Source organism: Delphinapterus leucas, chromosome 11, assembly GCF_059928025.1.
Source record: "Delphinapterus leucas isolate spDelLeu-1000000601 "Yukka" chromosome 11, BTC_Dleu_Yukka2, whole genome shotgun sequence".
NCBI classification, from domain to species: Eukaryota; Metazoa; Chordata; class Mammalia; order Artiodactyla; family Monodontidae; genus Delphinapterus; species Delphinapterus leucas.
Window position 1 is genome coordinate 92,623,959 of NC_143139.1, and position 21,876 is coordinate 92,645,834.

Here is a 21,876-nt window from a genome sequence, read left to right on the forward strand (position 1 = left end):
AAGCCTTCATCCCTTTCTTCTTTCTCCTGGGCTTCTCATCCTCACTTAAGCTTCTTCAGTCAGCAATTATGATTTATTCCCCCCTGAGCCGTGCAGCATGCGGGATCTTCCCCGACCAGGGATTGAACCCATGTCCCCTGCAGTGGAAGCGCGGAGTCTTAACCACTGTACCACCAGGGAAGTCCTCAGCCAGCAATTATGAAGTGCCTACTACAGTCTGTATGGCCTCACTCCTGGTGGTGTGGGATCACACGAAAGATATCCATTCCTGGGCTTCCCTGGTGGCGCAGTGATTGAGAGTCCGCCTACCAATGCAGGGGACACGGGTTCGTGCCCCGGTCCGGGAAGATCCCGCATGCCGCGGAGCGGCCGGGCCCGTGAGCCATGGCCGCTGAGCCTGCGCGTCTGGAGCCTGTGCTCCACAAAGGGAGAGACCACAGCAGTGAGAGGCCCACGTACCGCAAAAAAAAAAAAGCAAAAAAAGATATCCATTCCTGTCCTTAAAGTTCACAGTTGAATACAAAGTTGCCTCAAATACAGAGATAATTGTTTGTTGTGGAAAAGCACTGGAATAAAGGCAAATGCGGTCTTCCTGAAGATGACAGCAGGTGATGTTCCAGGCTCTGTCAGGCAGGCTAGGCTAGGGAATGCTGCAGTAACGAACAACCCCGCAGTCTCGTTGGCTTAACAGGAGTTAACATCTTTGTTCACACTGTGTGTCTGATGTGGGAGGGTGGTGGGTGGGGCGTTCTGTTTATCAAAATCACGCGGGAACCCAGGCTGAGGGGGCCTCTGCTCTACACGGGGCTGGGGATGCGGTGAATCAGGCCCTGGGTCTTAAAGCCGCCGCTCAGAAGTGACACGTGAGTCTTCTGCTCACATTTCACTGGCCGAAGCGCATCACATGGCCATACCCAACCTCAAGGGAGCTGGGAAATGCAGTCCTACCAGGAGGCCAGAAGAAGAGGAACTAGGATAGTTGCAAATATCCCAAATAACTACACTGATTGACAAGGCAATGAGGTTCTGTTTTTGTTTGTGATGACAGAAACCTCCCTGCTTAATCAACTGTAAATCATATTCCCAGTCAGTCTTCAGCCTAAAGTTTTCTAAAATGTATATAAATTAATTTAATATGGCAATACCACCATAATTTTAGAGCTTTCTGGAAGAGAGGACTGAGTAAGAGGCACAGGGTTCTATGGGATTAAGAAGAAAGAGACCAGAATGGGTCAGGACTCTCTTGATGGTAAGCCTCAGAAACCCGACTCAAATTAGCACAGGCAAACAGGCAAAAAGACTGGAAAGTAACCAGAGAATCTCCCAGAATCCAAGAAAGCGGTGACCAGCCAAATGCTGGAGGAACCTCACGGTGAGCCTTAAACAGGCCCTCCACGGCCTCTGCCTTTCAGCGCATCCATCTCACTCTCTTCTCTGGCTTCTTCTGCCCAGGAGTGAGGAACGTAGCCCCCGCACCACCTACAGCTCTCAGCACTGGAAATGGACTGAGCTTCTTCCCTTAGTTCCTGGAAACGACTCTCACTGAGTCAGCTTGGGCTGTGTGCCCACCCCCGAGCCCATCAGCTCTGGCAGCTCCCACTCTAGCTGGGCATGCACAGAATTATCAGGAGAAAAGAGGGTGCTGGGCACACAGCATCCTACAGAGACCCTTTCAGCCCTCAAGGAGGTGATTCCAAGGTAGAGAAGACCACCAGAGGCCAAGAGCAGAGAGGGGTCTGAAGCCTTGGGTGATGACAGGGGCCAGGCACGGTGAGTGAGGTGGCGGGGAGAGGAGGTGAGGTCCCGAAGAAAGAACATGGGCAGAGCCCACTGGGCAACCATGCATGTTTGAATTATCCTGGATGATCTACATTCTGTCCTGGTGGTCCTTGTTTATGTCCCAGGGGCTCCCGAAACTCTGCTGCAAATCACACATTTGTGAGCAGGCTGAATCGAATAGTCTCTGGGACGCAGTAGTCATCAGGGGGAATGGCAGGGACTCCCCGAGGATCCTGCCATTGGTGGTCAGGCAGGGCACAGCGGAGAGCCAGCGAGTGGACACAGCCTCCACTATCAGGGCAGAAGGACCTTTTAGGAAGTTAACCATACCCTCTCCCTCCCTCCTCCCTCCCTCCCTCCCTCCCTCCCTCCCTCCCTCCCTCCCTCCCTCCCCTGCCCAGCCTGCCCCACTGCTCTGGCCTAGGACACGGCTCGGCGCCAGCGGAGCAAGGGCAACTCCTCCATTCATCCAGCAAATAGTTGCTGTGCCACAACTGCATGACGGCCGGGGCTAGGCACCGGGGACACAAAAATGAAAAGCTGTAGTTCTAGTCCTTAAGGAACGTGTGGATTAAGAGGAGAAGGCAGCCACAAAAACACGGAACACGAACTCGGAGGGAAAAGTGCCATCGTGCAGGGGGCCATCCCTACTGTGAGGGCAGGAGCCTGGGTCTGCCCGGGGGTTACTCGGGAAGCTCGCTGAGGAACGTGACCTGTGCGCTGGGTATTGAAGGACAAGCTGCACCTGGGGAGGGAGTTTCCGGTCGAGGGGTCTACAAGAGCCAAAGCGTGGCGGTATGGAAGAGCCCAGAGGGAGGGGTGAGAGCTGGGCAGTCAGAGGAGGCAGAGGCCAGACCTAGAAGATCTGTGGAGAGAGTGTCAACTTTGTTGTGAAGGCAGTGGGGAGCCATGGAAGTTTCTGAGCCCAGGAGTGTCTGGGTCCAATTTAGGTTTTAGAAAGCTCTCTCTACTTTCCCCCTGGAGGCTGGATTAGAAGGTGCTGGAGGCAGGGAGACCAGGCAGGAGGCCGTTGCCATGTCCAGGAGGAGAGATGCTGTGATTTGAACTGAGACCATGGCTGAGCGAAGAGAGCGGAGCATGGAGGGAAGCTAAGGAGACCACGGGGACTTGGTGACGGGTTAGCTGTGGGATTGAGGGACGGGGGTGAGGCAAGGATGGTGGCCTGGTTTCTCTATAGGGTGATTGATTGGAAGGTGGTGTCACCAACCCATCTGAGAAATGTGTGGGGAGCAGGGGTGCAGGCTGGGAGGGTGACGCTGAGTGGCGCTGTGACTGTGGTGGGCTGGACGTGCCGGAAGCGGGGGTGGGGCGGGTCGGATGGGGGGAGGGCAGGGGGAAATCCACATCTACTGTGTAGCTGTTTAAGAAGATCTGGCCCCTGAGACACAGAGGCGCACAGGTGAGAGATTAGGGAGTCACCAGCATCAGATACCGCCTGGACTCTCGAGGGTTAATAAGATTCCCCTGGGAGAAGAGGCTGCGGCAAAGGCGAAGCTCTGAGCGTCACTGATCACCGAGAGGTCAAGAGGAGCCAGAGACGGAGACTGAAAAAGGAGGAGAGAAACACACGCCTTGGAACCCCAGGGGCCAGAGTGTATCAAAAGGAGGAGGGGAGGGAGCAACAAGGTCCAGGGCTGTCAAAGGACGTGACAGATTAGGACGGAACATGGACCCCGGATTTAGCAACAGAGAGGTCACGTGGACCTCAGCAAGAGTCCCTTCAGAGGACTGTGGGTACTGGAGCGAGGCTGGGAGGGGAGGGGGCAGGGAGGGCTCAGAGGCAGAGACGACTCGAGCGTCTGGCCATAAAAGGGAAGAAAAGGCAAAGGTTGGGTGGGTGGAGGAGTGAAATGTAGGGGAGTGGGTGTTACAGATGGCAGCCGCTTGGGGAAATTTCGGGGCTGAGAGGACAGGAGCCGGAGGGTGAGTCTGAGGGTCCAGGAAAGAAGAGAGGGAGGTAGCTTTGGGGCCGGAGGAGGAACAGCTTGTGCCGGGACTGAGAGGGAGGGGATGAACAGTGCAGGGAGCTGAGGCCGGGCCTCGCAGGTGGGGGCGAGGACGAGGCCAGCGAGAATGGGGTTTGGAGAAGGAAGGTGGTGATCAGGGACCCCGAGTGCCTGGCTGTGACTGGAGGATGACTTTGCAGTGGAGTCTTGTTGCTGTGGGTGTCGTGTTCACGGTGGTAGTTTCTCTCCGAAGCCCAGAGCAGCTGGCAGGGCAGAAGGGTAGCAGACAAACGAGGTGCCCAAGGTTATGGGTTTACAGGCTCGGGGCATGGAAAGGACTCAGACTAGGAGTGGCAGATTTCCAAGTACACTGAAGCTGTCAGGAGGAAAAAGTTTTTAGAGGGAAAATATGATGGAGGGGTGGGAGAAAAAAGGGCATCTGTACAGTTCTAAGTCTGAGGGCCCTGAAATGTCAGTTTGCAGAGAAGAAACTCAACTGATGAGCAAAAGTAAGGGAATGTGTCCAAGCCCATTCATATTCAGAGAAATGTAAATTTAAACAAGACAATGTTATTTGCCTAGAAAATTAGCAGAACTTAAAAAATGGGAACAGGGACCTCCCCGGTGGTCCAGTGGTTAAGACTCCGTGCTTCCATTGCAGGGGGCATGGGTTCGATCCCTGGTAGAGGAACTAAGATCCCACATGCCATGTGGCGTGGCCATGAGAAAAAAAAAAAAAAGTGAAAAAGTGAAGTGGCAGTTAAACGCTCATATTCACACAGAGGTCGTGAGGGCCTTTATTCACTGGGGTGTCCTGAGCAAATGGCATTGCCTCTCCGAGCCTCAGTTTCCTCATCTGCACAGTGGGGACAAGAAAGACACTCATCTCACAGCGTTTTGTGAGATAAAAGGTTCACAAGGCAAGTGTCTCATAAACGGGACAACAGTAGTTACTACGATTGTCTGGATTTGTTCAAACTCATTTTTCTCCCTGCTGGACCATCTCTAGCCCAGACCCAGGACCCTTGCAGACAGCAGCCCAGTGCAGGGACACGCTTTGTCAGCCCCTCCCTAGTTTGCCTTATGATTTAAAAGTAGGAAGGGAGAAGAGGGGGAGGAATGGCCACGTGACAGGGGACATCTCTCTCCAACAAAGCCCATGGTTATGCCTGGCCCTGGGCAGTGGGAGAGCATGGCCCTTGAGTCAGACCACCTGGGTTCAAGTCCTCCTCTGCTGGGGACTAGCTGTGTGATATTGGGCAAGTTTCCTCACCACTCAGAGTCTCAATTTCCTCACCTGCAACATCTAACTCCTAAGATGTGGGAAGAGGATTAAGGGCATCAGGCACACCCAGCAACAGGAGGGTACTCCCTGGACAGTTAGTGAACCCATAAATCAGTCAGAACCTCAGCTTGCCTTATTTATTTACTTTTTATTATATAGCATTCGATTTTTAAAATACTTTACCTTCATAGAATACATTTTCACATTAGAGATTCCCACGGTGGGAAAAAAACAACTTACTACTTATAATTTTATATTTGTGGACAGATTATTTTAGGACCAGTAAAACAAACACATTTGAGGATTAAGTCTCAGTTTAGAATCTGTAACAATTTGAAACGTCTATAAAGGGACCTCTTCCCTCCATGGAACTTCTCTATATTCAGAAACTCTCCAGGCTCTTCTTCCTAGGATTTAGAAATCAGTAATGTGAAATATCAACATTTCTAATTTTCAAATTTTCCTGGGACACAGAACCATTGGTAACTGGTATCAACTGAACAGAGAGGGGATGTTTGCAAAAACTAAACACTGCCTAATTTTCTGCCAAGCCTCTACTTACGAAATAACAGTCTTTCCCTTTCTCCATCATCCCAGGACAAATATAGATGCTTGATCGGGTATTGAGAGTAATAAAGCTGAATTCCCTCTAAGAGTTTGATAAATTAAAGGGCAAAAGCTCATATATAATGTTTAGTTATACTGTGAGTCTTGTGAGAAGCTGAGAGACACCCCATTAACTCCCCAGCATACAGAACTCAGTCTGACAGCTTTTTGGATGCAACTCCTCTCACATCTTTCCTCAAAGATTTCATTCTAAAAATAACCAGGAGGGGACTTCCCTGGTGGTCCAGTGGTTAAGAATCCGCTTTCCAGTGCAGGGGATCCCACATGCCGTGGGGCAACTAAGCCCTTGCCCCACAACTACTGATCCCGCACGCCACAACTAGAGAGAAGCCCGCGCACCGCAAGGAAAGATCCCGTGTGCGCAGCTAAGATCCGACGCAGCCAAAAAATAAATAAATTAATTAAATATTTTAAAAATTAAAAAAATAACCAGGTGATTAGGAGAAGAGGTTTGTCTCACCAGTGGACTTATGTGTTATTTCCTTGTTATTGTGAGTTGAATGGCATGACGGAGCAAAGGCGAGCTGGTCTACAATCAATTCTTAAGGTATTATGTCTAAAGGGTCAGAGCTTCCACAGCATAGCCACAGCTTTGCAGATGCCCACATCATGATAGTTGAAATAACAAAGCCCACCCAGCAAAGGTGAAAGCCGAGGGCACCAAAAGGCCTACCTTGACAGCTTTCTGCCATGCATCCCCTCGAACATACAGCTGGTCCAATGCCTCAGTGACTATGAAGAGTGAGGGCTGCCGCCAGGAAGTAGTGCATCGCAGAGCAAGGATTCAAATAAGCAGCTGGGGGACTTCCCTGGTGGTCCAGGGATAAGACTCTGCTCTCCCAATGCAGGGGGCCCAAGTTCGATCCCTGGTCCGGGAACTAGATCCCACATACATGCCGCAACTAAGAGTTCGCATGCTGCAACTAAGGAGCCCGCCTGCCGCACCTAAGACCCAGTGCAACCAAATAAATAAATATTAAAAACAAAACAAACAAACAAAACACAAATAAGCAGCTGGAAGTAGGCCCAGGAGCAAAACACTGACAATCCTCTCACCAATCCAGTGGAGAGATGCAGCCTTGGAAGCAGAATGGTGGTTGGGTGACAGGTGAATATGCTGTATTCCACACCATCCTGGGGTAGATCGGTCCTAGAGAAATGCTGAGACCTGAGCCAGTCTGATCACTGGGATTTAGAGGAAGAGAGCTCGCCCTCCTCCGGCACCACAGAGGACACTCAGCCTCCAGAGAGTCCCCATGTCGCCCCTGAAGGCTCAAGGTCATCCCCAGAACGTCAGCTTTAAAATGAGGATGATTGTTTCTGCACCACTGTTCCGCCTCACTGGGGAGGGCTATGGTAAGAAGGAAAAGTTGAATTTATAAAGATATTGAAATGTGATAAAAAGTACAGATAATTTTTGTTTCGGATGATTGTTTTGTTTAGCAGTGGGAGAAAAGACACACTATGGGAAAATATATACCATGCAAACAGGTTTAGGCATTTAGCACTGTGCTTGGCTCAAAGGAAGCATCTCGTAAACGTAATAGGAATAAGTATAGTCAGAAGTAATAAGCTGTAAGAAGAAACTGATATGGGCCATGCGGTGGGTGGAAGAACTGGGACAATATAAGGTGCCTGAAGGTGCCGAAAGGGATGCCTCTGATTATCACTCCCACCTAGTAGAGGGCCCTGCAGGAAATGTGGGACCCAGCCCAGCTGATGGAGTTGCCCTGCAGAGCGGGGCAGGGAAGGCCCCAGGGTCCAGGGACAGGCATTCATGGGGGCCTGGAAATCAAATCTCAGGGCAGGAAGGGCCTCCAGAGAACACTCAACAGGGGAACCTTGAAGCCAAACCAGGTCTCCTCCATAGCAGCCCAGCTTCTAGCTGTTTTAGGAGGAGGGACATTCTGCAGAGTCAACTTTCATGTGAAGAAAGTTTACTGTGGTTTGAGATTGTTTAAAAACCACTGCCCTAATTCTACACTCTCACTCTGCAGGTGGAAAACTGAAGCTCGGAGCAAGGAATGCCCCACTCTGGGGTCAGCCAGGGGTGCGATCTGAGCTGCAGATCCTGGCTTGGGTCAAGCCTGGTTACTGAGCCGCTACTATCGGGCAAGGTGCCTACTGTGCACCAGGGTCCCACAGGGACCTGCTTGGGTGCTGTTTGGTGTTTTGGACCCTCGAGCAGGCGAACAGGGACTAGCTGGGCCGGTTAGAGGTCTGCTGGACTGTGCTGGCAGAGGGTGGCTCTATCCCTAGAAACCGGCGACAAGGCCACTCCCTGTTGACAGGAGGTGGGGGTCTCTGGGCAGGGTGAGGTCTTCACTGGCTTCGAGTCACTCACCTGGGGAAGACGCAGGTTCTCAGAGGGAGTGTCCTAGGGGACTCCAGAGGACTCATCTCTCTCTAACCCAATATTTATTCCATACGAGACACTGTGCCCAATGCTTCTAAGTGTGAACCCAAGAAATTGTTTCACAATCTATGAAGCAGGCGCTATTAGTAAACCCAGGTTACAAAGGAGGCAGGGAGAGGTTAAGTCACTCAGCTGGTGGTGGGTGAGGCTGGGATTTGAGCCCACAGGCTAACTTGAGAGCCCCTACTTAATTTTTCTTTTTTTTTTTGGCCGGGCCGAGTGGCTTGCAGGATCTTAGTTCCCCCACCAGGGATTGAACTCAGGCCCTCAGTAGTGAAACCCTGGAGTCCTAACCACTGAATCGCCTGAGAGCCCCTACCTTAAACTAACAAACAGGGACTTCCCTGGTGGTCCAGTCATTAGGACTCCACACTTCCACTGCAGGTGGTACAAGTTCGATGGGGGAACTAAGATCCCGCATGCCGCGTGGCACGGCCAAAAAAGAACCAAACAAACAAAAACCTACTTCTTTATTAAACCAAAAATTGCAGGAATGATAGAGAATTTCTATATGCACTTCACCCAGATTCCCCAATTGTAAATATTTTATCACATTTTCTCAATAATCCGCTCTCTCTCAATCTCGTTTTGAACCATTTGAGAGTAAATTGCAGATAGATGCCCCTTACCTCTAAGCACTTCAGTGTGTGTTACCTAAAATCAAGGACATTCTCTACCATGACCATAGGACAATGATCAAAACCAGGAAATTAACATCGATACGATACTATTATCTAGGGTTCAGACCTTATTCAGATTTTACTAATTATCTTAATAACGTCCTTCATGACAAAAGAAAATTCTGGGTCACACGTTGCATTCGATCATCTCCTTTGGCTCCTTTAATCTGGAACAGTTCCCCTTTCTTTATCTTTCATGATCCTGTCATTTTTTCTAAGCATACAGTTCCAGTTATTTTATAGAACTTCTCTCAATTTAGGTTTGTCTGATGTTTCCTCATGAGGAGAGCAATTGTATGAATTTTTGGCAGGAACACCACAGAAGTGATGCTGTCTCCTTCTCCATGAATCATTTAGGAGCTACACATGTCAATTTGTCCCATTCCTGGTGATATTAACTTTGGTCACTTAGTGAAGATGGTACCTGCCAGGTTTCTCCACTGTAAAGTTACAATCATTCTATTTGTAATTAATAATTGTCCATGGAGAAATACTTCGGACCCATGTAATGTCATGTTCCTCATCAAATTTTTGTGTCCACTGGTGATTCTTTGAGGAATCGATTATTACTTTGTGGTCTAAATTGTCATTTTCTAATTCTGTCCTTCTTTTTACTTGAAGGAGGAGTTTTCTCATTTATTTATTCATATCAGTTTGGATTCCTCTCTTATTCAGTAGGTTATAATCCATGGTTACTGTTACTTCTTTTGATGTTCAAATTGTCCCAGGTTTGGCCATTAGGAACCCCCTTCAAGCCAGAGAGCTCCCACTTCTAAATATGACATTGCACCATGTCCCTTGACCTTGACCAGAAAGGGAGACACATCCGTGGGGAGCAGTCCCTGCTGGGTGGATACTGAAACCCTGACCCCCTAATGCAGGCAGGCAGGGGATGGGAGAGTGTTTAGGCAGCCTGGTGTCCAGGGGTGTTGTGCAGACCCACTGGGGATTCATTCACTAGCTGAGCACCTACTATGACCTCAGCTTTTGAAAAGCTCATTGAAAATGGAGGGTAAAGAAAACAATCGCAATTGTGCAGTTTCTAAAGCTGAGAACTTTTTACCCCAAGAGGTAACATGAGTGGCTCTCCTTGATATGTAAATATAAGGTAAGGGGAATTGTTTGAGTGCCAGACATAACTGCTGCAATATTTGGTCACTTGGGAAGCTAGTGGGCCAATCTGCATATGAAACCCAAGGCCTTTGGGAGGTAAGGGATAGATGTCACAATCCCAGGTGGACAAAGGCCCACAGCCCAGAGGCAAGGAAGCATAGCAAGGGCTCTGAAATCAAAGTACACTACATCAAAGGAAGAGGGAGCCTTGCTGGTGACCAGGGCTCCACACAAAGACCTCCTAGTCGGGGAGGTCCTATGCCCTACTCAGTAAGATAAGGTAGGTGCTGTGATGTCAGTTTCAAAAAAAAAAGACATGGCTCTTGGAGTGACAGCAGGCACTTCAGGCAATGGAAACACCATGAGCAAAGAAAAGAAGGAACTGGGACACTCTCCCGTTTTGCCCCCAAAGCCGCCTCTTTTGGGTGGAGCTCCAGGCCCTGAATACATCCCCACATTTATGCTGGGCCCCACCCAGTTGGACAGAGCCCCAAACGTCTGGATCAGGAATTAGTTAGGTCTGGATTCAAACTCAAGTTCTTATACTTCCTGGCTGGGTGACTTTGGAAAGTCACTTTACCTCTCTGAGCCTTCACTCATTTATTTCTTCAACGTGCGTTTATTGAAGGCTTACTATGTACAGAGCACTGCTCTAGGTACAGGACGTGAAGTGGTCAGCAAGACAGACAAGGTTCTACCTTCATGAAATTTACATTCTGGTTGAAGACTGACACTGAATAATAAGCAAATACATAAGCAAGATAATATCCTATGGGAATATTAAAGTAGTATAAAAACGAATTTCAGAGGTGGGGGCTCCTTTAGCCAGGGCTGTCAGGAAAGACGTCTCTGAGGCAGGGACATCTGAGCTCACCTGAAAGATGAGAAAGAGCCAGGCAGTGAACAGAAGAGGAAACAGCAAGTGCAAAGGACCTGTGGCAGGAATGAGCTTGGTGTGTTTGAGGAACAGTAAGAAGGGCAGTGTGGCTGAAGAGTAGTGGTGAGGGGAGAGAGACGGGAGGTGAGGCTGCAGCGCTGGGTAGAGGTCAGATGGCTTAGGGTCCTGTACGCCAAAGAGAGGAGTACAGTTTATATTCTAAATGCAAAGGGAAACCTTTGAGGGCGTTAAGCCAGAGGGTGGGAGAGTGTGAAACAATCTGATCTTTGTTTCGAGAAGAACATTGGTGTGCAAAGAAAGCCTTTAGGGGAAAAGTGAAGAAGTTATCAGGAGCCCTCCGCCATTGTCCAGGTGAGTTGATGGTCCCTGGATCAGGTGGTAGGACTGGGGGTGGCCAGAGGTGGTCAGATGCAGGGTAGTGTTGGAGGTGGAGCCAGCCTGACTCATGAAGTGAAGAGGAAGGAGAAAGGGATGCAGCAAGGCTCCTAGGTCTGGGCTTGAACAGCTGATGTGGGAGAGACTGGGGGTGTGGGTTGCTGAGGTAGGGTTAATGCTCAGGAGTTGGATTTTGGCCGTGCAGGGTATGCAGGCCCCATCTGGTACCCACGTGGAGGCGTTGAGTGGGCAGTTGGATACAGTCTGAAACTCAGAGAAGCTGTTCGTTCTGGAAATACAAATTTGGAGCTCCTGAGCCTATAGATGGCATTTAAAACCACGAGACTAGATGAGATCATCAAGGCAGAGGGTGTAGGTCGAAAGGAGGCCCAGAACTGTCGACTGTAAAATGAGACAAATGACACCTTCATCCGAGCGGCTCTAGTGAGGTGTCACGTGAACGCCCCTAGCCGCGCTCTAACTGGGATTGAAAATTCTGGGGGCGGGACCTGGATGTGGGCGGGGTCTTCCGGGGCGGAGTTGGCCGGGGGCGGGGCTGAGGAGCTGGGAGGGCGCTGCGGGGCCGGGGGGGCGGCCGGGGAGGTGACGTCACCGCATGACTGAGTTTTTATGAATGAAAGGAATCCTATGAGTGAGTAATTCCGGGAAGCTCGCCTTACAACTCCGCGCGGCCCCCTGCGCTTCCCGCCCCACAACAAAACTCGGCGCGTCGCTCCCAGGAGCTGGGCTCGGAGCGACCCGCGGTCGGGACCTGAGGGGAGACTGACCAGGGCGCGGGCCGGGACAGCAGCTCGGAAGGCAGCGGGACCCGCGAGTGCCAGGGACGCCAGGCGAAGCAGGCCGAGAGGCGGGTGAGTGTCGCTGGTCCTGGACCGGGACGGGCGCGCGGGACCCGGAGGCGGCAGGGTCTCCGCACCCCGGGAACGTGCCTGGGGCAGGGCGCCGGGGCTCACTCGGTCGGTGCTCCCGCGGATCCCTCGCCGGGACGACTGGCTTGAGGAGTTGGTGGGGGGGGGGAAGGGCAGAGGTCCGGCGGGGCCGAGACGCGGCCGAAGCAAGCTTGGCGGGGTGCGGGGGTTATGGGCCCCATTTGGGGGGCGCAGGCCGAGAGGCGGCGAAGCCAGGCAGGAAGGGACAGCGCGGGCTGGCGAGCGTCAGCGTCCGCCCAGGCGGGGCCGGGAGCGGTGTGTGAAAGTACGTGACTCGGTGAGAACAGTCCCTGGACCGGTGCCCGCGGGCCGTGCGTGCGCGGTTTGTTTACGTCCGAGGGCGGCTGTGCGTGTGTGTTCCCTGGCCACCTTCCTGGGTATGCCGTCAGGTGCGTGCTTGCGCCGTGTACCTTGGGGAGTGTGCGTGTGTGTGAGTGTGTGTGTGTGTGTGTGTGTGTCCGCGCGCTCCCAGGAGGATAAGGACCCTGGCGCCTGTGTACCAGCGGAGCGTACCTCGGAGAGAGAGTGACCACAGGAATAAACATGGAATAGGGACGCAGCTAGAGAAGCGCCCCAGTCCATAGTCACAAGGGGTCCGGGAATTCTCTCCCGGGTTGTCTCCTCTCCACCAGCCGGCGGCGTTCAGGCCCTTGCTCTCCCCGGAGTTTCCCAGGACCGCAGCCATGTGACCCGCGGTGTTTGTCCCCCGCCCAGAGCCGGCGCCTTCAGCCACAGGGTGGGGCGAAATATCAAAGATCCCACCGGGCTCGTCTGGGCGACGAGGTGAGGGGGCCACCCCTGGCCCCAGCACCCTAGTGGGTCTGGCAACAAAGTAGGCTGGGGTCCAGGTCCTTGTCCCCAGGTTTTCTGGCTAGCTGGGGGAAGACAGACTCTCCCCTCAGGACTCTCCTTCATCCCCAGGGTTGCCCAACCCTTCAGTCTCAGGAGAAAAGGAAGAGCCAGAAAAACCCACGGCAAAAGTCGGAGGTAGGAAGGGATACCACGCTTCCTCTGGGTGGTCTGGGTTCTAGAGGTTGTACCTGCTGGGTCAGGGAGGGTGAGAACCCAAGGTTGGGGTGGAGCTGGTTTCTGCACACCTGGTGGTTTCAGTTCACAGGTGGGACTAGTCAGGCAGACCTATGGATGACTGGACCTGAGGAGATAGTTGAGGGCCTGGGCCAGGCATGGAAAATAAGCAGTGGGACTGCTGGTCTTGGTGCATGAGGGGGTAATGCGTGAGGGGTGGGGCCCCCAACCTCGCCCCGCCCCCTCCCCATCAGCCCCCTGCTGAGGGAGGCTGAGGGGTGGGCTGGGGGTTAGGGATTCCTTGGTCCTATTCTGCCCTCCCTGTCCTCCCACCCACAAGGCTACAGAATCATGGGGGTTGGGAGGAGGGCATTGAGCTTGATTAGATTACCTTTTTTTAAAAAAATTAATTTACTTTATTTATTTAGTTTTGGCTGCATTGGGTCTTCGTTGCTGCATGTGGGCTTTCTCTAGTTGCAGCGAGGGGGGGGCTGCTCTTCGTTGCCGTGCGTGGGCTTCTCATTGCAGTGGCTTCTCTTGTTGCAGAGCACAGGCTCAAGGCACATGGGCTCAGTAGTTGTGGCTCCCAGGCTCTAGAGCGCAGGCTCAGTAGTTGTGGTGCACGGGCTTAGTTGCTCCGCGGCATGTAGGATCTTCCCGGACCAGGGATCAAACCTGTGTCCCCTGCATCGGCAGGCGGATTCTTAACCACTGAGCCACCAGGGAAGTCCGATCAGATAAACTTTTAACTTTGAATCTTTGAGCAGCTACCACAGCTGGGAACTTCCATGTCCCCATCTGCAACAGGAACTAGGTAACATCCAAGGTGGTAGGATGGGAGTAGAATGGGGGAGGTATGGCAGCCTGCACACACAGACTAATTTCCAGGGGAACTGTGGGAGAGAAAGCAGAGCTGACCACCCCAGGCTGAGGCCAAGGGTGTCCAGAAGTGTGTGGGGTCCAAGTAAGGGAGGCGGCTGCCAGGAGCACAGGAATCAAGCAGGCCCATCCTCAAAGCTGGGCAAGAAACATCCCTGCATAGGGCTAGGGACCAGGGGGGTGGGGGGCAAGAGGGAATGGCTGGTTGACTCAGTCATAGATGGAAAGCTAGTACTGAGAGGTTTAACCTCCCATGGAACCACCCCTGGGCCTTCAGTAGGGTCCAGGACCCAATGTCGGCTCCCTTGGCCTCTATGCCTCCCTCAGTCCTAACACTTTTAGCCTGCATTGCCATGGAGCCCATCAAGGCCTAGATGCTGGGGATAACATGGTGAACAAATCAGATCCAAAGCCTGCCCTCTGGGAGCTTACAGTCAAGGAAGGGAGATGAAGTTGAAGGAAGAGCCACTAACCTAAATGTAAAACCACAGCTGAGATGGGTGGTATGAGGGGGAAGTCACTGTGGTTAGAAAGTATATAACAGAGCTCTGACTTAGCCAGGGCAATCAAGGAAGGCTTCCCTGAGGAGGTGACCAGTCAGCCAGGTTGTCAGTTCAAGTGATGATCATCTATGAATGCCTTGAGGGCAGGGGCTTTGATTCAACTTTGGGTCTAAGGAAGCCCAGCACTGATCCTGGCACCTACAGGGTAGGTGCTTCTTGGGTGTTTGCTGATTGAATGAATGAATGAGCACTGGGTCAGTATTCTGGTAGAACTCCACAACACCTAGAGAAAAAGCCCTGGGAACCCCAGGGAAGCAAGAAGCCTGGGCATGGGCTGTAGGATTCTTGAAGCAGTTTCTCCAAAGTGAGCAGATACTTCAGGGTCCAGGTGACATCCTCCCCCGACCCCCCTCCACACACACCCCGTGTGACCCTCTGGGAAAAGTGCAGAGATGGTAGAGTTTACTGGGTGCTCATTCATTTATTGTCAGCCTGAGGATCCTGGAAGAGAGTGGGGAGAGGACATAGTGGAGGCCCAAAGGGCTGGAAGGGAGGCTGGCGTCCTAGGGTTTTGAAATGGGCCGAACATGATCAGGTTTATAGGTTTGTGTCAGTCATGCTCCCTCTGACAGCTCTTGGGGGAGGATAGATGGTGGGGTCAGAGGTGGAGGCAGGCACAACTAGAGGCCGGTGAGGAGGTGGCTTTGGTCATGGTTCAGCTGAAAGAGGAAGTGGTCCCTGGCTATGCAAGTGGAGCAGAGGGAGGGTTGAGGCTGAGAGTCTCTGAGTTTGTGTTCTCATGCCCCTGCCCCCAAGAAGCCTTCCCTGATTTCCTTTCCCTTCCTCCAGGGTCTCTACTCTGCTAGTGGTCTTGGAGCTCCATTCTGGGCCAGAAACTGACACTCTAAACTCTGAGACTGTCAGTGCTAGGAGGTACCTTAGGCTTGGTGGTTTGGCGTGTTGGGCCCAGAGAGAGGGAGTGGCGTACCTGAAGTCACACAGCGGGTGTGAGCAGGTGGTAGAACCTGAGCTGGACCCCCAGGCTCCCACTTCCCAGCTGGGTTCTCCCAGCTTTGCTCCCCTTCCAGCAGGGAGGAGGCTCCACCAGTGCTGGCTGCCAAGGCCCAGGAAAACACATTTTTTCCCTCTGTCCTCACAGAGGAAGCAAAATGGCTCAGCAGTCAGCGAGGAGCCCATGCCAGCGGGTGGGCCGTCTACTAGGGGGCCGGGGATGTGGCTGCTGACTGGGCAGGGCAGCTGTCAATCCCCCAAGAGTAAGTTCATTCTCCAGGCCTCCAAGGGAATGTTAGGAACCTGCAGACCCCAGAGGTCAGCTCTGCCGGCCTCAAGAAGAAAAAGGGAAGAAGCAGGGCTGGGGGCATGGGGGAAGTGCGGTGACTGGCAATGAAGAAAGAGCCCTGAGCTGGGGGTCGGGACTCCTGGGTTCCAGCCCACCACTGCCACCAAACAGCTGCCCTGTTGCTTCAGTTACAGAACAAGGAGGTTGGAACAGCTGCTGTCTCAGGTCCCAGGTCTACCGGACTGGCCGAGGCAGCCTGGTGGAGGACCCTGGCCCCTTGGCTGACAGCCCAGCAGCCCCTGGCCTGAAGTTGGAGGCTGAAAGCCTGAGGTTATCAGAAAGGTCCCCCTTCTTGTGACTTTCCCTCTGTGGTTGCCTGACTTTGCCGAGCTAGGACATTCCTGCGCAAACATAGGTGCCTCAGCTGACATCCAGCATGTGCTTGAGGCTGCTGAGGCTAGGTCAGGAGGAGGAAGATGAAAGGAGGGAAGAACAGGTTGAAAGCTTCCCTAGGGCCCCAAAGTACTTAGAATCACAGCCAGCAGAGGGGGTGGGGCCTTCAGCCATTAGATAGAAGAGGGCATGGCCAACAGTTTCCTCTTGGGCCTAATCTGGAGGGCTGTGTTGACGAGGATTCTGAGGTTGTGTCCAACCTCAGTGGGAAAAAGTGCTGTGATTGATTACTGATGTCTGTGATAGGAGTGGAGGGAGGGGTGATGGTGAGATAAACCAACCACCTGCCACTTCTGATCTTGTCTAAGCCTCTTGTATTTCACACGCTAATACTATGATGATTGTCCCCACCTTATAAGTGAGGAAGCCAAGGTCCAGAGAGGAAAAATGACGTATCTGAGGGGACATGCGTCCCAAGTTCTGCGTCAGCTATAGCACCCTGTGCTCAGCACCCAGCAGGCTCTTAGTTAACCTATGTCAGGAGAGGCTTCCCCTCTCCCATTAGGCTCTCCGTGTAGCCCAGACTGCCTGGGTGTCGCCTAACACCCCAGCTCCCTGAACAACCGGCCAGGGGGCCTGGATGTCTGTATGTCATTTGCATATCCCTAGCAGACCCAATACAAATCCTAGCACATCAGAGCTGGGCAGCCTCGTAGACTAGCAAGTCCTCCGCTTCACAGGGTTGGGGAAACAGGGCCCAGAGAGGGTGCCCTGTAAGGGCCACACTGGGAGGAGACACATGGCTCAATGTGGCCTCAGTCCCAGGATCCACCCCCTGTTAGCTGTGTGACCCTGGACTACTCTATTGACGTCTCTGGCCTCACAGGGCTGTTGGGAGAACTGGGGTGATGATGGTGTGAAAGGGATCAGGATTCAGTCCTGGGGCCTTTACAGGTGTTCAGAATTCCTCCTGATTTGGGGGGAGGCAGCCATTCACCGGCTGTGTGACTTCAGGCAAGAGATGCCCCTCTCTTGTCTCCACCCCCCCCTGGGTGAAGTGAGGAGGCAGGGGCCAGACGGTCTCTCAGGACCTTTCCTGTGTGGCTCTGGCCAGCCGGAGCTGCCAAATCAAAGCGAGGTCCCAGGAACTGCTACAGGCCCAACCCCTCCTGGACAGACTCAGCAATTCTAATAACCACCCAGGTGCTCACTGACCTCTCCGGTTTGTACCACTTAGTTCCACCAAAACCCTGCGAGGCAGGTATTGTTTGCATCCTACAGATGGGAAAGTGGAGACCCAGAGAGGTGGAGTGGCTTGCCCACAGTCACACAGCCTGGAGAAAAGAGAGATGGGACTCAAACCCAGGCTTTACCCTTAATCCCATGTTCCTCTCCCATACCCCACCTGGGAGCCAGTCATGAGGATAGAATCCCTTCTGCTCCCTTCCCATCCTCCTGGTGTCTGTGTACCATCCCTGCCATGCAGAAGCCAGGAGGCAGATGGAAAGCAGGAAGAATCGGAGGTAGGGCCAGGAGGTTTGTCTCTCGATGGTATTCAGCGGGGCTTGGGCTTGGCATTCGGTTCAGACTCTGACAAGCTGGGTGACGGACAGTGTCATAGACCCATCCACACTTCACCGGTGCCTGCTCCCTGCCAGCCCCTGTGCTGGCAGCCTCAGCACCCAAAGCTGCCTGGGCCTGGTTCTTGCCTGTGGAGCTCCCTGTCTGGTAGGGAGTCAAGGAAACAGACCATTACAACGTAGGGGAGAACTGCTGGGGTGGGTGGTGTTGAACAAGTCCTAGGAGCCTGGGAGGGCTTCCTGGAGGAAGAGATGTCTACGTCCAGGGCAGAAGGCTGAATAGTAGGAGTCTGCCAGATAAAGTGGGGGTGGGGGGAGAAGTGTCACAAGGTTTGGGGTGGCCCAAAGGCAAGAAAGCATAGGGTGAGAGGAAGTGTAAGCAATTCTGGGACTTCCCTAGTGGCACAGTGGTTAAGACTCCGTGCTCCCAATGCAAGGGGCCCAGGTTCGATCCCTGGTCATGGAACTAGATCCCACATGCATGCCACAACTAAGGAGCCCACGTGCCGCAACTAAGGAGCTTGCCTGCCGCAACTAAGCCCCAGCACAACCAAATGAATAAATTAAATAACTAAATATTAAAAAAAAAAAAGAAAGAAATTCCTTGTGGCTGGAGTGCAGAATGGAGGCGGGCAGTAGTGGGAAATGAGTCTGGGGTGCCTGTGGGTTAGTAAATGGGGTTATGTGATATGGCACAAGGAGTGGTTTAGCTGGATAGTTAGACCTCTTTGAACAGGTGGCACTGAGCAAAGACCTAAATGATGAAGAGTCTATGGGGAGATAACAGGGAAGAGAACAGTAAAGAGAACAGCAAAGGCCCTGAGGCTGGAATGAACCACTCAGTGAGGCCACTGTGGCTGGACCACTGGGGCAGAGGAAAGTGGTATGAGATGAGTTCTAAGACAGCAGGGGCCTTGAATGCCAAGGTAGTGTGTTTGGGTTTTATTCCAAGTGGGAAAAAAAACTGACCTTGGCCTCCTGTCTCCCCTAGGTCTCAGCCCAGAGGGCACCTTCTGCAAACATGTCTGTGGATCCCTTATCCAGCAAAGCCCTGAAGGTGAGAAGGCAGCCCTTATTGTCTCTGGTCCTCCCCTCCCTCCCTGCCCCCGCTGAGCTCCCATCCCAACTTCCCCTCTGGAATCCCCAAGAGTGGCTCAGCACTCGTGAAGCCACTGAAAGGGCCCCGGGCTGGGAACCAAGAGGCCAGGGCTCTGGCCACAGGCTGTGTGCCCCGAGGCAAGTCACTTCCCTCTCTGGACCTGCTTCCCCATCGGAACAACGTTCCCTGGGCTGTAGGACTTCAAAGGTGCTTTCCTGGGTTTCTCCGGCTGAGTCCAGGCCCGGTCGCTGGGTTAGAATCCGGGCTGAGCTCTGGGGTGGCTCCTATTGTGTTCAGATCCCGGTTTGGCCCGGTTTCCCCTTTCGGGATTACTGCTCCCCTTCCGAGTCTTGGAGCAAGTCCAGCCACCACCTCAGTGCCCCTGGCGGTGAAGGGGGAATACTACCGGTGGAGGGGGAGCCGTCCCCAGCACCTGCTGCGCGCCAGGTCCAGAGCTCTGGGCCCGCAGGTCGCACTGTGACCCTGGGCCTCAGTTTCCCCATGCGCCCGACCTGCTGCCCGCAGATCAAGCGCGAGCTGAGCGAGAACACGCCGCACCTGTCCGACGAGGCGCTGATGGGGCTGTCGGTGCGCGAGCTGAACCGGCACCTGCGCGGGCTCTCAGCCGAGGAGGTGACGCGGCTCAAGCAGCGGCGCCGCACACTCAAGAACCGCGGCTACGCAGCCAGCTGCCGCGTGAAGCGCGTGTGCCAGAAAGAGGAGCTGCAGAAGCAGAAGTCGGAGCTGGAGCGCGAGGTGGACAAGCTGGCGCGCGAGAACGCCGCCATGCGCTTGGAGCTCGACGCGCTGCGCGGCAAGTGCGAGGCGCTGCAGGGCTTCGCCCGCTCCGTGGCCGCCGCCCGCGGGCCCGCCGCGCTGGTGGCTCCGGCCAGCGTCATCACCATCGTCAAGTCAGCCCCGAGCCCCGGCCCCGCCCCCGGCCCGGGCCCCGCCCCCGGCCCAGCCGCCTGCTCCTAGTGGCCGCCGAGCCCCGCTCGCTCCGCCCACGCCCATTCTCCAAACCACAGGCCCCTCTGACCCCAGCTGCCTTCCCTAAGTGCCTAAGCGCAGTCTCTGTCTCCAAGTGCCATATCTCTGCAGCCACCAGCCCCCGTGGTGAACACACACGTTCCCTCCCCAGAGCCTGTCTTCCTCCTGCGGCCCCTGAAACTGGGACCTAATGGCCCTGGGGAGGGGCAACGGTGATGAGATAGGAGGTAGGTGGGGTCGGGGTCTGGGGTTTCCTCTGGTAGAAAATTTCAGACTTCTTAGTTTGGGAGGAGGGGATACAGAGCGGATTAGAGAAGGGCCATCGAGGGGAAGACGGCCACCCCTCATTTTGTAACAGCTCAGCTTGTGCCATCAGACCCTCCCCACCCGCCAGGGATACAGGACTAGGCTTGGCCCGGTATGGGTCTTGTGGGGCTGTCTAGCTGGGAAGCTGATGCTCCCGCCCCCACCTTGCACCCGGATGCCTGGCCTTCCAAAGCTGGAAGACTCATTAGAAATCACCTAGTGAAGCCCACTTAACAGATGAGAAAACAGGCCTCTATCGGACGTGCCCAAGGCCACATATGCTTAGTGGTTGAGCTGGAACCCTGTCTTCCCACGCTGCCCTGAGATTCCAGCCATGGTTGTCAGGGGGACAGCGGCCAGGGCCTGAACAGGTGGTGAAAGGGCCTCCGTGGCCTGGGAGATGGCTCTCTGTGAGTCAGGTGAAGAGAAGTAGAGGGAGAGAGAAGGTGATGCAGATGGAAGAGAGGGAAGGAGCTGGCCAGGCTCAACCCTGGGCTCTCCCTGCAGCCAGGGAGCTGGCCAGCCAAAGAGAAAGGGGACCAAGGAGGTGACCACTGTGGCGGTGGGGAGATGAGAAGACAGATCCTATGGTTCTGCAGCCTGGGATAGGGGTCCTTAAAGGGAAGGGTCCCACCTGTCCACCCTGTGGGATGGGGGCTGACCACTGCCATTGATCGCCATTTTCTTGGGAAGCCCGGCCCGAGCCTCCCCCTGCCTGCCCGCCCCCAACTATACAGCTGCTCCTCCCTGCTGTTTATTTATTGCACGAATCTAAGTTATTCTCCCCAGCTAGAGCCCAGCGCCCACTGCCCAGGAAAAGTGGTGTGTGGCCCTGAGCTGGACTTTATATTTTATATCTGCAAATAAATCACATTTTATCTTATACTTAGGAGAAGCCGGATGGCAAAAACAACCAAAAAATGTTTTTTAAAAATAATTGCCCGGCTCCCGGAATTTATTTATTTTTCTGACTTACAGTAAGCGAGTTATCCGCCTTCTGTATTTTGTAGACTTTCTGAATAAAGTCAAGTTCTCTTTTTCCACAGTTTAGAAGTGTATGTCCTGGTCTATGTTTTTTTTGGGGGGGGTTCTGAATGAGGGGCCCAAGAGGGGGTTCTGCTTTCAACCCCAGACAGGCCCCTCTGCTGGGTGGGAAGTTTAGCCCCAATTTGCAGAGGAAGGAATTGTGCCCCATCACTAGCTCTTGCACCCAGGCTTGGTGCGGGGGCAGGTTAGGTGGAGGTGGAACCGGGCAGGGTGGTGCCCAAACATCTGTCCTTCCATCTGGTTGCCTGGGGCCAAGGAGCTTCCCTGGGGAAGGCAGAGCCAGGAGGATAATGATATGGGGGGTTAAATTCCCTGGGCATCCCTTCAGCAAATAAACAGCCCCACCCAGGGAGGAAAATTCCCCGATTGAAGAGTAATCTTTCCAGCCTTTCACATTGAGGTCAGATTTTATACAGCCAAGTAAAAAACATTCTCCTCTTGTTCCAAAAGGCACTGAGAAGCAGGGAGAGAAGTAGCTTCCTCAACCCCCGCCTGCGGGCCTGAAGCACAACGCTGTGTCTCATCCTAGGCCCCAAACTCCCTGTAATTCAACCCAATCTGCTAGCCCAATGGGGTGTTCTGTGGTCTGTGGGTCAGGGAGATCGAGGTGCGTTTTTCTTTAGCTGTATGACCTTTGATGACTTATTTCACTTCTTGCAGCCT

At 53.5% G+C, this 21,876-nt stretch overlaps 1 protein-coding gene and 1 pseudogene across 5 annotated transcripts; one reads left to right on the forward strand and one right to left on the reverse strand.

The window, feature by feature from the left end:
- Window positions 1-1,622: 1,622 nt before the first annotated feature.
- LOC111186189 (succinate dehydrogenase [ubiquinone] cytochrome b small subunit, mitochondrial-like) lies at window positions 1,623-6,916 on the reverse strand (annotated as a pseudogene).
- A 4,876-nt stretch (window positions 6,917-11,792) lies between these two features.
- MAFF (MAF bZIP transcription factor F) lies at window positions 11,793-21,211 on the forward strand. 5 transcript variants are annotated; one of them, XM_089921320.1, is made up of 4 exons: window positions 11,793-12,012; window positions 15,987-16,128; window positions 18,763-18,828; window positions 19,396-21,211. In XM_089921320.1, exons 3-4 carry the CDS (start codon window positions 18,793-18,795, stop codon window positions 19,846-19,848), a joined length of 489 nt encoding a protein of 162 aa, XP_089777446.1. In that variant the 5' UTR covers window positions 11,793-12,012; window positions 15,987-16,128; window positions 18,763-18,792; the 3' UTR covers window positions 19,849-21,211. The 5 variants fall into 5 exon arrangements, with proteins under 5 accessions (XP_089777446.1, XP_030616729.2, XP_089777447.1 ...); XM_030760869.2 differs by lacking the exon at window positions 15,987-16,128 and having other exon boundaries at window positions 11,794-12,012; XM_089921321.1 differs by lacking the exons at window positions 11,793-12,012; window positions 15,987-16,128 and adding an exon at window positions 12,283-13,077.
- The last annotated feature ends 665 nt before the right edge of the window (window positions 21,212-21,876 follow it).